At 40.9% G+C, this 13,404-nt stretch overlaps 1 protein-coding gene across 4 annotated transcripts in view; it reads right to left on the reverse strand.

The window, feature by feature from the left end:
- LOC105922003 (calponin-3) overlaps window positions 1-13,404 on the reverse strand; it is a 76,898-nt gene that overhangs the window by 22,833 nt on the left and 40,661 nt on the right. Inside the window, exon 1 of one of the 4 annotated variants that reach the window (XM_012857888.3) lies at window positions 6,861-7,042. The exons of the other annotated variants lie outside the window; for them this stretch is intronic. Coding sequence (XP_012713342.1) covers window positions 6,861-6,917 — 57 coding nt within the window. The 5' untranslated portion in view covers window positions 6,918-7,042. Of the gene's footprint in view, window positions 1-6,860; window positions 7,043-13,404 lie in introns of those variants that run through there. 4 annotated transcript variants of the gene reach the window in all.

Raw genomic sequence — 13,404 nt, forward strand, 5'->3', positions numbered from 1 at the left:
ATGTCAGTGTTCTCTGTGTTTCTGTGCTCTAACTCTGCTTCACAGGTGGTTCTAGTTGACTGGGGGGCGTGGCCCATACCTGCTGCTCGTCAGGAGCCATCATCACTGGCTTCAGACAGATGGAAAACGCCAGAGTGTTAACCCACTCGTGGTATGCCTAGGCCTCTGACCTGTCTCCAGTGCATTGTACCTGTGAGTTCTTTGAAACCTTGTTTTTGGACTAACTTTGTCTCCTGTTGTTCTCCAGTTTGTCGTGTTTGGATTTACTCACTTGTTTTGGTGTCGTGCTCAAGGAACCAGCTCCTCAGAATCCCCGCCGCTCAGATTTTGCTCTGGCATCTCCCCTCATACTCCCTTGGTGATACCAAGCCGGGCGTGAGACCCCCCCCCCTTCCTGGATTCACCTGGTTTACCCACAAGACTCCGGTTCTTCCATCTGCTCCTCCCGTCTACTGTGGTGTGCTCCGTATCCCTCGCCAGCATTGCATCTGTCAGCCTTCCAGTCACTCAGCCACTTATTTCCATCAGCGAGTTACGGTCACAGAGTTCCCTCGACACTTACTCTCCCCGGATAGGTCTCCCCGACCAAATGGTAAGCGGCGCAGCTTCTGGTATTTTCCCCTGGTTCAATCCTCTAACATTATTTCCCTTTCCTCCCTCAGTCGTTCCAGCACTGACTTTCAGACCTCGCCTGTCCCACACGCTGTGTGTTTCACCGTTATCTGAGCCTTTAATAAAAATCTTAAAATTGTTTCTGCCTCCGTCTGTATCTGCATGTGGGCTAAACACTTAAAAACCATGACAAATAATTGTTGTTGTAGGTGTTATTATAATAACTAGATCTAAAACTAGCGCTGAACAATTAATTGCATTTTCAATATAATCGCGATTTTTAAAAAACACAATTTCCAAATCGCAGAGGTCAGCAATTTTTGGCTATGTAACAATTAGTGAATCAGACGCGTCCTTTAGGCGTCAGTAAAATGTTTAAAGTGGGTTTGTCTCCACATGGAATGGAAGACAGTTGCCATAGTGAGATAATCTAATTTTATTACTTGTTTTAGAGTTTATATAATCATAGCATTAAGTACAGGTCAATCAGTTTAATACATACTTGTTTGTTGGTTGCACTTTATGTTCAAGGATTGATCAATTAAAAGCTGTTCTTGAATAATATTCTGATAGAAACTTTAAAAGTTGTTTTAAATAGTCCTTGTTTACAAACATCTTTATTTAGAGGCCGTTTTTGTTGCTTGTGGTTAATGCATACAAAAGTCAAAATTGCAAATTTGGTTGAAATATGTCGTAGGCAGAACGCAATCATTTCTGCACCGAGTTTAGGTGCTGTGGGTCTATTAGCAACTAATCCGCAGGGCAAGGAAACAAATTGATTTGTATATGTTTAAAAAGACAAAATAAACTAGGGGAAAAAATTGCATTAAATTGCAACATTAAGAAAAAAAAAAATCGCAATTAGATTATTTTCCAAAATCGTTCAGCCCTATCTAAAACATAATAGAACCAGCCGGCACAGCAGAAATACGAGTACCAAGAAAAGTTGAAAAAGATAAAATCTCAGGTTAAAGGCCAATGAGTAAAAATAGGTTTTAAGACAGGTTTTAAAACTGGACAGGGGAGGGCCTTGTCAAATGTACAAAGGTAAGTTGTTCTATAAATTAGGGAGGCCCAATAGAGAAGGCCCTGTTCCCTCTAAGCTTCTGCTCAGAACTGTAAATGACTGTAAGCAGGGGTGTGAAAGAGAAGCTCATGTAAGTAAGGTGGGCAAAGCTGTTTAAATCCTTAAAAACAGATATTTTAACTGAACTAAGAAACATGCAACCAGCGAAGGGAGGCCAGGATGGGCTAATGTGCTTTATTTTATGTTTTCCTATTAAAAGGTGTGCAGCAGCATTTGAACCAGCTGCAGACGTTTGAGTGAGGACTGACCGATTCAGAGATAAAGAGAATTACACTAATCCAGCCATGATGATGATGGCTTGGGGTAGGGTTTCCATATTTTTGCCTTGAAATAATAGGTTTTACCTTTGCTTTGTTCCTTAAATAATAAAAATGACCTGAGGTCCTTTTTTGACTGTCAAGTTTAAAATCCCCATCCATTTTAAAATCGAGGTTCATGAATGTGGGCTAAACATTCATTGTCAGGGGGTCTAAATCAACAGGATCAACACTTCTATGGGTGTTTCAACTGGTATATTTGACAATTCATGATTTGATAAGACAAAGGGATTTGAGTTTTTATGTTCTCCTCGTCTTCACCTTTATCTCTTTCTATAGATTCTCTTTCTCATTCAATTTAGGACTTTCCATATGCCTTTTCATCTAGCTCTAAGTTATATTAAAAAACCTACAGTAAAGTAATGAAATGTTGATTCTGGATGTAGTGAAGGAATTCCTTTAATATAAACCAAAGAAAATTTTACATTACCTGCCAGAAACTGGAAAAAAACTTTAAAAAAAGACAACAGTATTTTCACACCTCACTTAGAAGCTCTTAGTAACTCTGATATTTTAGCCTAAATATTTCAGGCTAAAATATTAAACTGTTCATTTGATTTCTTTTTTTTTTTTTATCCCACCGTTATGTTTAGTAATTTCTGCCAAAAGCTGCAGCATTTTTATTTAATCCATCTGAATGCAGTATTTGCAAGTCATACTCTGATTGATTGGATGGAAAGAAACCTGTCTGTGATTGAATGGTGGAGTGGACAGTTTTTGAAGTCGCGAGCGCAGAGACAGAGTCGAGGGAGCACACAGCTGGTGTTGAGCGTGGAAGGAAAAGGTCGAGCAAGTGAGCAAAGTCGCTTGCGAGCAGAGATGAAGCTGAGCGTGAGGACAGTGGGATGAGAGCTGCGTGAAGCTGACACCCCACCCACTCACATAAAAAACGTGGTTAAATAGACGGAATGGTTAGTGCTTCGTTTGTGCCGTTAAAATTAGCGTTTGTGCTGCTTTGGTTTTGAAGATATTAAAGAATATTTGTTAAGTTAATCTAGAGTTCACCATCCCCCCATTTTGCTTTGAATCTGACCAAACTGGTCAACTTTTTTAGTGCTTCGTTTGTACAGATTTGTGCCGTTAAAATTAGCGTTTGTGCTGCCTTGGTTTCGCAGATAATAGGGCTTGGGATCCGCGTTGCATTGTGGGACGTGGCGGCCATGTAAATGGCAATGCGAACGTCAAAATACCTCTGACATAACATTGTTGAACGAAGAGACGTAGAAGTAGATTTGAGAAAGAATAGATAGAAAAAAGATGTTAAAATTCCGAAAAAGATCTGGAATTTACCGGGACACATTAAATAGAGAAGCCAAGGACCGGCATGTTGACAAAATCAGCATTATTAATAATTTGGATCCATATGAAGTTCCAAACAATGAGTGGAGCGCCGACGACCACTTGTTGCCACTGTTTTGCATATCGGACGTCTTCGGCTACCTTGTTTGTGGTGTGAGCGCCTATACTTTAGAACAGTTCCTAAGCTACAAGTCCTTGGAGTCTCATGTGCAGTTCACGAATGGATGGGTTCAGGAGCTGCAGATCTTAAAGCCAGCAAACAGTGGGAACACAGTAATTCGTACAAAGGTAAGCTGTGCTCAGACGGGCTCTGGCACCTGCTAACCGTTAGTGCTAACAACCACTCACGCATGTAATGTACTTTTAACTAGCTGCTATGTGTTTCAAAGGTTTAGTTAGTAACGTTACCTGCCAACCCTCCCTAAACCCTCCGGGTTTCTCAGGTATTTAAGCCTTTTCCCGCTGCCATTTTAGTATTTATGTGCATGTATGTTGTGTCGCGGTTGAAGGAAAGAAACAATGTAGGCTATAAAATAAAACCGTGCATCTTTAACTTACCAGAAAGAAAATGCAGGGAACACACTCTCATTGACATCGGGATAATGTGGAAAGTTATGATCGGTAGTCTTAAAGCCGCGATCCAAGCAAGCCGACGACTCTTCGTTATCTCTGACACTTGTTCTCCGTGGTTGCGCCTCCAGGCAGGGAAGCGGTGGAAAGTTAACCCATTTTCTATGTTTTCCCCATGGCGATCATGTGTGGCGCTGGTACACCCCACAATACAGCAACGGTTTACCATGGTTGAAATCAACTTAAGGTCAAATTAATCAAATTAAAACACGGCTGAGAAGGGAGTACAGTACGCGGTAGTCATAGGCAGTAGTCTGAGTAGCGGCGGTGGAGGCAATCAACATGGCGGCCACGGAAATAATACGTCATGACGCCCAAGCCCTATTTAAGCTTTAATTTCGGCAGTGACGTCACCATAGGCCGCCGCTGCAAAATAAAGTGCTACCTTGTTATTTCTTTGCTGGTGCTAAGCTGGAGCCAAAGCAAACTAGAGTGGTCTGCTTCTTTAGTGCTGCGTTCGTGCATGTTTGTGCCGTTAAAATTATCGTTTGTGCTACTTTGGTTTCGGAGATATTATGAATTTTAATTTCAGCCGATGACGTCATCATAGCCCGCCGCTTCAAAATAAAGCGCTACGTTTTTCTTTCTTTGCTGGTGCTAAGCTGGATCCAAAACAGACCACAGTGGGCTACTTTTTCAGTGCTTTGTTGTGTAACCCAGGTTTGTACCGTTGAAATGAGCGGTTATGCTGCGTTGGTATATTGCCAAGATATACCAAATTTGATCCATATTTGATAATATAATTTTTATTTCGGCCGATGACATCATAGCCGGCGCTGCAAAATAAACCGGAGCGCTTCATTTTTATTTTATTTATAATTACCAAGTCAACTATATTTGATATTTCATTTATCAACAACAACCTTGGAAAGGCATGAGAGTTTTTCAGAGTTGAGCGCGCGCCAGACCGGTTTTGAGCGCGTGCGTGTTGTGTCACTGCGGATTGGTTCCTGCGCGCTCAATCAGAAGGCACAAATATTGCTCCATAAGACTGTAGATAAGATCATTACTGAGGGCACAGGTCCAACGGGGCCCAGTTCCTCCTCAACACATTCATCTGTTCTCCTAGAACCTTCCTCCGTGAGAAGCAGCAGCAAGGGACATTCTAAAACGCTTAACGTGAAAAAGCTTAACGTGGCTTAAGGTAGGAAAACAACGAGGAATCATCACCAAATTTCTCATGTCCATATCTTGTCATGAAGACTTAAGCCTGTCAAAAAAAAAAATAAACCAAAATCCAACGATTATAGAAGATATCTCACATTAACGTTTTCTTCTTCATTGGCGCCTATGGCGAGAAAAAGGCTTAACGTGGTTTAATGTACCTAATCAACGATCAATGATCACCAAATTTCTCTTTCATATTGCTCCTAATAAGCACATAAAACTGTCAAAATGTCAAACCCAAAGTCCAATTATTATGGACGTTATCTAACATTAAGCGTTTCTGCCTCATTGAGGCAAAGGAAAAAGCCTAACGCAATTCAATGCACCTAAACAACGCTCAGTGATCACTAAATTTCTCTCATATATTGTTAAGCACATGAAACTATCAAAAATCAAAACCAAAGTACAATTATTATGGACGTTATATGACATTAAGTATTTAATAGGCATAGAGGCTGGCTATATGAAAAAACTTAATGTGGTTTAATGTACCTAAACAACGTTCGGTGATCACCAAATTTCTCTCTCATATTGCTCTTCATATGCACATAAAACTATAAAAATATCGAACACAATAGGAAAGAGAAATTTGGTGATCATTGATCGTTGATTAGGTACATTAAACCACGTTAAGCCTTTTTCTCGCCATAGGCGCCAATGAAGAAGAAAACGTTAATGTGAGATATCTTCTATAATCGTTGGATTTCGGTTTATTCTTTTTGACAGGCTTAAGTCTTCATGACAAGATATGGCCATGCGAAATTTGGTGATGATTCCTCGTTGTTTTCCTACCTTAAGCCACGTTAAGCTTTTTAAGCTTTTTCACGTTAAGCGTTTTAGAATGTCCCCAGCAGCAACGCATCCACGATCAATATGCTTTTTTCAGCTGCAGGTTGATCCGAAAAAGGAGGACAGGTGTTGTGCAAAATTCAGTTCCCCTGTGAAAATCTGTTGCCCCCGTGTCGGGAGCGCGCTTTGCAGCCGTTTTCATCGCAGCTGAAATATCCATTCTCTCCTCCCACCATAACTTTGGGAAATAAAGAGCAACTGTTTCCAAATTCTCAAAAATTGTGTGATCGCATGTAGTATACTAGAAATGTCCTTTATCCAGTAATCCGTCATATTTTACATAACAACGGGATTTAAAGACTACTCTTGTCTTTTCAGGAAGTCTTTATTTTTGTGCCCTGCTATCATCCAGTTTAAAATAACAAAACAGTGTAAGAAGAACATGTTTATTTATTTTTGTATACCAATTTTGTAAACAATAGCTGCCGATTAAACTGAATGTTACAACCTTGACATGTTTGAGTTGTTTTACCGACAAATCAATTAAAAGCTCCGTGAAAACGGCTGCAAAGCGCGCTCACGACACAGGGGGAACCGATTTTCACAGGGGAACTAAATTTCACGCAACACCGGAACATACCGGGAGAAGCCAACGTTCCATCTGCGCTCTCGCTCTTGTCTCCGCTGTGCGGGCCTCACATCGCCCCGGCCTCTTTAACGTGCTTCTCACGCACTTCTGCGTGGAAACGTTCAGCGTGGAGCTGGACGCAGATAGTCGTGGAGTTAGGGAAACTTCGGAGAGTTCTCGTTGTCCTGCTGCTAACTTTAAAAGCCAATAACTTAGAAGACGGCTGTTTTTTTACCCAGCAGAAAACTAAACCAGATGTCATTACTGCACCGTATTAAACAAACAAAGTAAGTTTTAAACAGGCGGCTGGCGAAGAAAGGGGAGCACTTACTTTGCTTTTGACTTCAGCAGACAACCCGTAGGCCGGACCTTTATTAAAATGGGTCATTTTCCGCTGCTAATCCCAGATCCAGAGGCAGAGAGCGAGTTGAAGAAAGTCTGCAGTCCAGCAGAGCAGAGGAGACAAAGCGGGGCTCACAGGACCGGGGAGCTGGCCGAAAACGCGCTGACGTCACACAACAGCCAATCGCATCGTTTTACTGCTCTTGTCCGGTCTCCTGCACATCTGTTTGTTGTGTCACGGAAAACATTTCCCTGATATGAAATATAAAAAACAGCCCCTCATGAACCCGCTTTCGTTCCTATTCAGTCCTAAAAAGTTTTCCTGCCAACTTGCAGTTTGAGAGACGGTTTAATCGTTTGTTTAAATTCCAGGTGTCTGGGATGGCCACCCAGTGGCGCCACCAGAAGGTGGCCATGCCCCCCCCCCCCCCCTCACTCCCTCGTGGCATGTCCTGGCCACCCCACTGGCCAGTGTAAATTGTAGGTAGCCTCCCATCCTCAGCTTCTATAGCGCTTTTATTTGTATCTGCCAGTATCTACTTTCCCCTAGTAACTGTTTTGTTTTCCAATAAATGAATAAATGTACACCTATTCTAAATATAATTACACCATAAAAACTAATTGTTCAACTCAAAATGTTAACTGTACTGTTATTGCACATTATCATTAGGAACATTAAACATCCGGGAAAAAAAACACATTAAAAACCAAAAGATATTAGTAGGCATAAAGCTGGACGATAATTCAATAACAATATATATCGATCGATAGACTTGTGGCGCGATAGGAAAAAATAGAGTTGATAAAACTTCGATAGAGTTTTCCTTCCCTCCTTTCAGCCTATCATATTAGTTGATGCTACAGTCACTACTTCCTCTCGACCAATCGTAATGGCGGACCCAGGCACGCCGTTACAAAGCGCCGCCCTCTCAAAACACAACACAGAGCATGTGAATATGTCGCAGCAAGGAGCAGCGGAGGAAACGGTCCCAAAACGGGCTTTTACTAGTTCGCCAGCCTGACAGAAATAAACCAGTGATTTGTAAAACTTGCAAGGAACCGGTAAAAACAAAGTCTGGTAACGCAACCAACTTGTTTCATCACGTAAGCCGCTCAGCCGCTCACACCTGCAGCAGCCTCGCGCGACACCGCGTCATCTTCTGGAAGTTCTTCCAAAACAAAGCAGGTACAGCAGCTAAACTGGGCTCCCTTCTTTGTGATAAAATGAAAAAGCGTCCAAGCGGTGTAAGGACATGACGCATGCAGTAACGTGATGGATATGCTGCTGTGGAAAAACCTGGCTTCAAACAATTACTCGCCACTCTTGATCCGCGATATAAAGTTCCGGGACGCAAGTTTTTCTCTAACAGCGCTCCCTAAATTGTGCAACTAGTGCAGAGAATCAGTGCAAAATGAGCTGCAATCTGCTTCCTTACACGCCACAAACCTCGGACCTCAGCCCTGCGTCAGCCTCTCAATTATGAAACCTGAGAAGAAACTAATGTGCTATTCCCACCTAAATATGCTATTTTACTTATTTATTTGGTATATTTATTTTGGTCATTTTACTGGTCACTTTAGTTTATTCTTTGTCAGTATTTAATAACATAACTCAGGTCTCTTAAGGTATTTTTCTTTAAAAAATATTCTGTTATGGTTAAAAAAGTTGGTTAAATAAAGATTTCATTGGAATTCTGTGTTTGTGTTCTTTATTAAAATTAAATAATTTAGCAATATCATAAAATGTCCAGACAGAGCTGCACATAAGTAGATGATTTGATACTGGTGTGCTAAAAAGATTTTGTATTTCTTTATTTGTGAAACCTATACCAAAGTATAACTTTCCAAGATGTTTAACATTCCTCATTTCAAAGCACGACGTCCTTTTAAAATACTTTATTCTCTTAATGTTACGCTATATTCTCAAAATGTTGACTTTATTTTCATAAAGTGGTCCACCAGTCTGCAACACTGTTGTTTTTGGGGGCTGAAAGATTTGGGAACCCCTGCACTGGAGGAGCTTATATCAGGCAACAGAAATCCCATTCCAGAATCTAGAGCTGAAAAGAAATCATAAAACAAGACTTGTAACATTTGTTCTCCTACAAGCAGACTAAAACTTATAGCCATAGCAACATGTTTTAAGATAGCTAACTATTATCTTGACTGTCGGGGGGCACACCTTCACTTAACATTAGATTTAAATACTTTAGAAGCTGCTGAAAACACAATCAGTTTTTATAATGTAACTTTTAACTTTTGTAACTTTTCAAGAAGATGCAGAACGATGTCTGACAAAATTAATCAAGCTAAGTTTTTCACTTATTGCCTCTGCGGCTTTGCTTGAAGACCAGCAGTGATACTGAGCCGATTTTTATATTTGCACTGAAAAAATAAAGCTTGGAAGTGAAGCACGACTGTGTAGCAGCATGTGATTACCCAGGAGTAAAGAGAGCTCAGGGAGAACTCAGCAACACACTTGTTTTCAACATTTATTTCTCAGATTTCAAGTTTACATTGTATACGTTGGAAAACTGCGCAAAAGAAAAAAGCCATTAAGTGGAACCGGAGACATTGAATCTTCTCTTTCCACACATGTAACTCAGTGTCCATGTGAACCAAATCCTTTCACACTAGTCTTCCAAGAAAAATGGCCTTGGGGTATTTGTCCCTCAAAGAACACCACTGCACAAAAAAGTAGTCGGACAGTAGGTACAGGATCCTTCCTGTTAATGACAGCGTCTGCACTCGGCAGATGCTTTCAACATACACTATGTGGACTTTCTTCATTCCCAGAATTCCTAGCAAGAGTCCAGCTATGCAGAGAGGAACGCATGTCCCTGGGCCGTTGCACAGTACCTGAAAAAACACAGACACAAAGGCTACGTTCACACTGCAGGCCTTGATGTTCAATTCCGATTTTTTTGCATGTCTGTTCACAATTCCAAATATATGCGACTTGTATGTGATCTCCTGTGTGAACTGCATTCATACAACTTAAGTGTCCCGCATGCGCAGTAGAGGACGCAATGACGTCATACGTAACAAGCGTGCTCGGTGTTTGCGGAAGTAAACACGGATCGTAATGCTGCAGCGTATCCTGCGTTCTTTACGTTATTCTCCAACCGGAGCAGCACATTACCAACGCAATCTTTTTAAGAAGATCGAAAAGGAAGAGAGACAACTTTTAGTGATGTGAGCGGCTTTACTGATACTGACTTCATTCATAATTTTGGAATGACAAAGGCAAGCTTTATGTACGTCTGAACGACTCTCTTTAGCGCTCTCACGTAAAAACACACATTTTCGGCGGCCATAACGGTGAGTAAACGCGTTGTCGTGAGGCTGTATTGACTTGCAACAGGTGTTTGTTACCGCACAATAGCCAACCTCTTATTTTTTATTTTTTTAGCCAACCTCTTTGGCATAGCCAGGTCCACCGTTAGTGACGTTTGTCAAGTATCAATGACGTGTAGGTCGGATGAATGCGACCTGGCCGTACAGACACAGGTCGCATTTGAAAAGATCAGATACGTATCGGATTCAGGACCACATATCCAAGCGACCCGGGTCGCATTTGAAAAAATCCTATCTGTGTTGTTCAGACCGTCATGAAAAGATTAGATACGGGTCGCATATGGGCAAAAAAAAAAATCAGCATTGGGTCACTTCAGGCTGCAGTGTGAACGTTGCCAAAGAGAGAGAAGAGGCTGAGCACATTTTCAGGAAGTGACAGAGACAAAGACAGGAACATGTTTGTCTCTTCAGTGGGGCACAGATAGGTGCCTCCATGACAGTAGTGGTTGATAGGCTAACTACAGAAATACTATAAGCACGCTTATATACAAAGTTTAATGACATATTTACGAAAAATGCTCATCATGCTCTGAAACCAAAGCAGTCCTTACATAGAGCTGCACCTATCAGGCTATTACTTGCTTTTACATGGTCCAGTATTCTATGACATGCAACCTTGATCTGGTTTCCTTTCTAAGTACTGAAACTCATACAAACTCATCTGCATGACCATAAACAAGTCTTGGAGGTTCCTTCATCATTCCATTGCTTGGAATGCAACTGGAAATTAATGTTACAAGATTAGCCCCAATAATATAAAGAAAGCAAATATTCTCTTTTCTTCAGAGATCTGGGCATGCTGATGATTGTAAACAGGGCCGGCCTGTTGCTTAGGCAGTATAGGCAAATGCTAAGGGCGCAAACCACCAGGGGGCGCCGGCCTGTACTTATACCTTAATAAAAAAAAAATAAGTCTGACTTTTTTTTACCTGCAACTCAGTTTTCGGTCTTTGTTGCATCTAAAATCTTATGATGTCAACGGGTCCTAAACTGTCTGGTGCCCAGGGAAGGAAAAAAAGAAAAGAAGAGGAGGAAAAACGTGACAAAGACAGAGGTAATGTTACAGTAAAGATGATGATAATGAAATTATTTTGCTGTTGCAGAACAATGATCGATAATAGCATTAGCCGTTTGCATAACATAGTTGGATAATCAATAAATAGCAAGTGCTATCTGTTAGTTTTAACATCAGTTAATGTTATGGAAGGGCCCAGATGTTGGAAAATAGTGATTTTAATGCCCCCTATTGCCATCCTCAGGCAAATGTGTATATATTAGATTTATTCAGCAGATATACTGTTAATTGCATTGACATGGTTATTTTACCTTTTCCCAGGTGATAATAGTCGTTCAAAATACTATTAATTTTTCATAGTTATAAGCCTAGGTATTACCTGTGTTAGAGCTCATATTATCTAAAGTGAGTTCATCATGTTAAACTATGTTAGTGTTAAAGTGTACATCATTAATGTTACTGCAAAGTTAGCATTCCCACATGTTATAGCACATTATACTGCAGTTTACTGATCCATTGCATTCTTCTTACTAGCATTTCACTGCAATAACAATAAATTACAGTAATAATTATTACTAAACCAAAAATTATATTGTATATTATAAACAATAGTGTACATCATGCATGCACCTCTTTTTTGTTTATATTATTTAATTTAATTGTACTTTATTCTTGAAATCATGTGTTTATTATTAGACACATATTCCTCTTATGTTTTCAGATGCGCTGCTGAGGTTTCTCAGTCAAACACCTGCAAATCCTCCAGTCACCTCCACCTCAGCAACACAACCCAGCAGTGATGAAGCATCAAGCGGTCCTCCTGTTGCTCCAGTAGATCCGGCTGACTGGCCACATCCTTTAACTGATAAGGTACGAACAGAGTTGGTTCACAGAGGTCCATTTCAAACAGAAAACTGCTTCACATTCCCTAAAACAAAAGACGGACGAAGGTGTCAGCAATGACTATTTTAACAGACTCTTAATCAATGGAGAAAAAGTCAGAAGAAGCTGGCTTATGTACTCTAAACAAAAAGATAGCTTGGACTGCTTCTGTTCTATGCTTTTTTTCTAAAAGAGAGTATAAACTTAACAGGGAAGGACTAAAGGACCGGAAAAATGCAAGTCACTTGCTCAAGGTCCATGAGGATAGCCAGGAGCATTATGCTCACATGGCAACATGGAAGGACTTGGAGGTCCGGTTTGCAAAGGGGATTACGAAAAATAAACAAGAGATGGCACTTGCTTAGGCTAAGAGAAAAAGGTGGCGTGACGTTCTACACCGACTGGTGGCAATAATTCAGTCCTTAGCTGAAAGAAACATGGGTTTTAGGGGTTTCACAGACACATTAAATAAACCAGACAATGGACATTTTCTGAAAGAGGTGGAGCTCGTGGCCAGATTTGATCCAGTGATGAAGCAGCATGTCAGTAGGGTGGAAAGTGGAGCTGGCCGTCATCTACGTTATCTTGGCAAAACGATTTAAAATGAATTGATTGACTCCATCAGTTCTAAAATAATACAACACATTGTGACAGACATCAAAATTTCCAAATATTTCTCCATCATTTTAGATTGCAACCCTGATCTGAGTCATAGGAACAGCTCTCTGTCGTAGTCAGGATAGTGTCACAAGAAGACATTCCTCGAGTAAAAGAGCTTTTCGTAGGCTTTCTGGTGGCAGAGCAGTCAACTGGAGAACATTTGTCATCTCTAATTCTAAAAAGACTAGAGGAACTTAACATCCCATTTGAGGACTGCAGAGGTCAGTCCTATAACAACGGCGCCAATATGAAGGGAAAAAAATAAAGGTGTTCAGGCAAAGTTGCTTCAGCTAAATTCAAGAGCTTTCATGTCCCATGTGGTGCCCACATTTTAAATCTGGTAGTAGCTGATGCTGCAAAAAGCTCACCAGATGCCCTTAGCTACTTTGGGCATGTGACAAAATTATTCAAGCTCTTCTCAGCCTCCACCCAAAGGTGGGATGTCCTCTTAAAATATGTGAAAATCACTCTGAAATCATGGACTGAGACCAGATGGGAAAGCAGGATAAAAAGTGTTGAGGCAGTGGGGTATCAGGCTGGGCAAATCCGAGAGGTTCTTCTGGAGGACCCTGTAATGAGAGTTGAAGCCCAGGCTTTAGCTGAGGAGATTGGATCATTT

This window comes from Fundulus heteroclitus, chromosome 21 (assembly GCF_011125445.2).
Source record: "Fundulus heteroclitus isolate FHET01 chromosome 21, MU-UCD_Fhet_4.1, whole genome shotgun sequence".
In the NCBI taxonomy this organism is placed as follows: Eukaryota; Metazoa; Chordata; class Actinopteri; order Cyprinodontiformes; family Fundulidae; genus Fundulus; species Fundulus heteroclitus.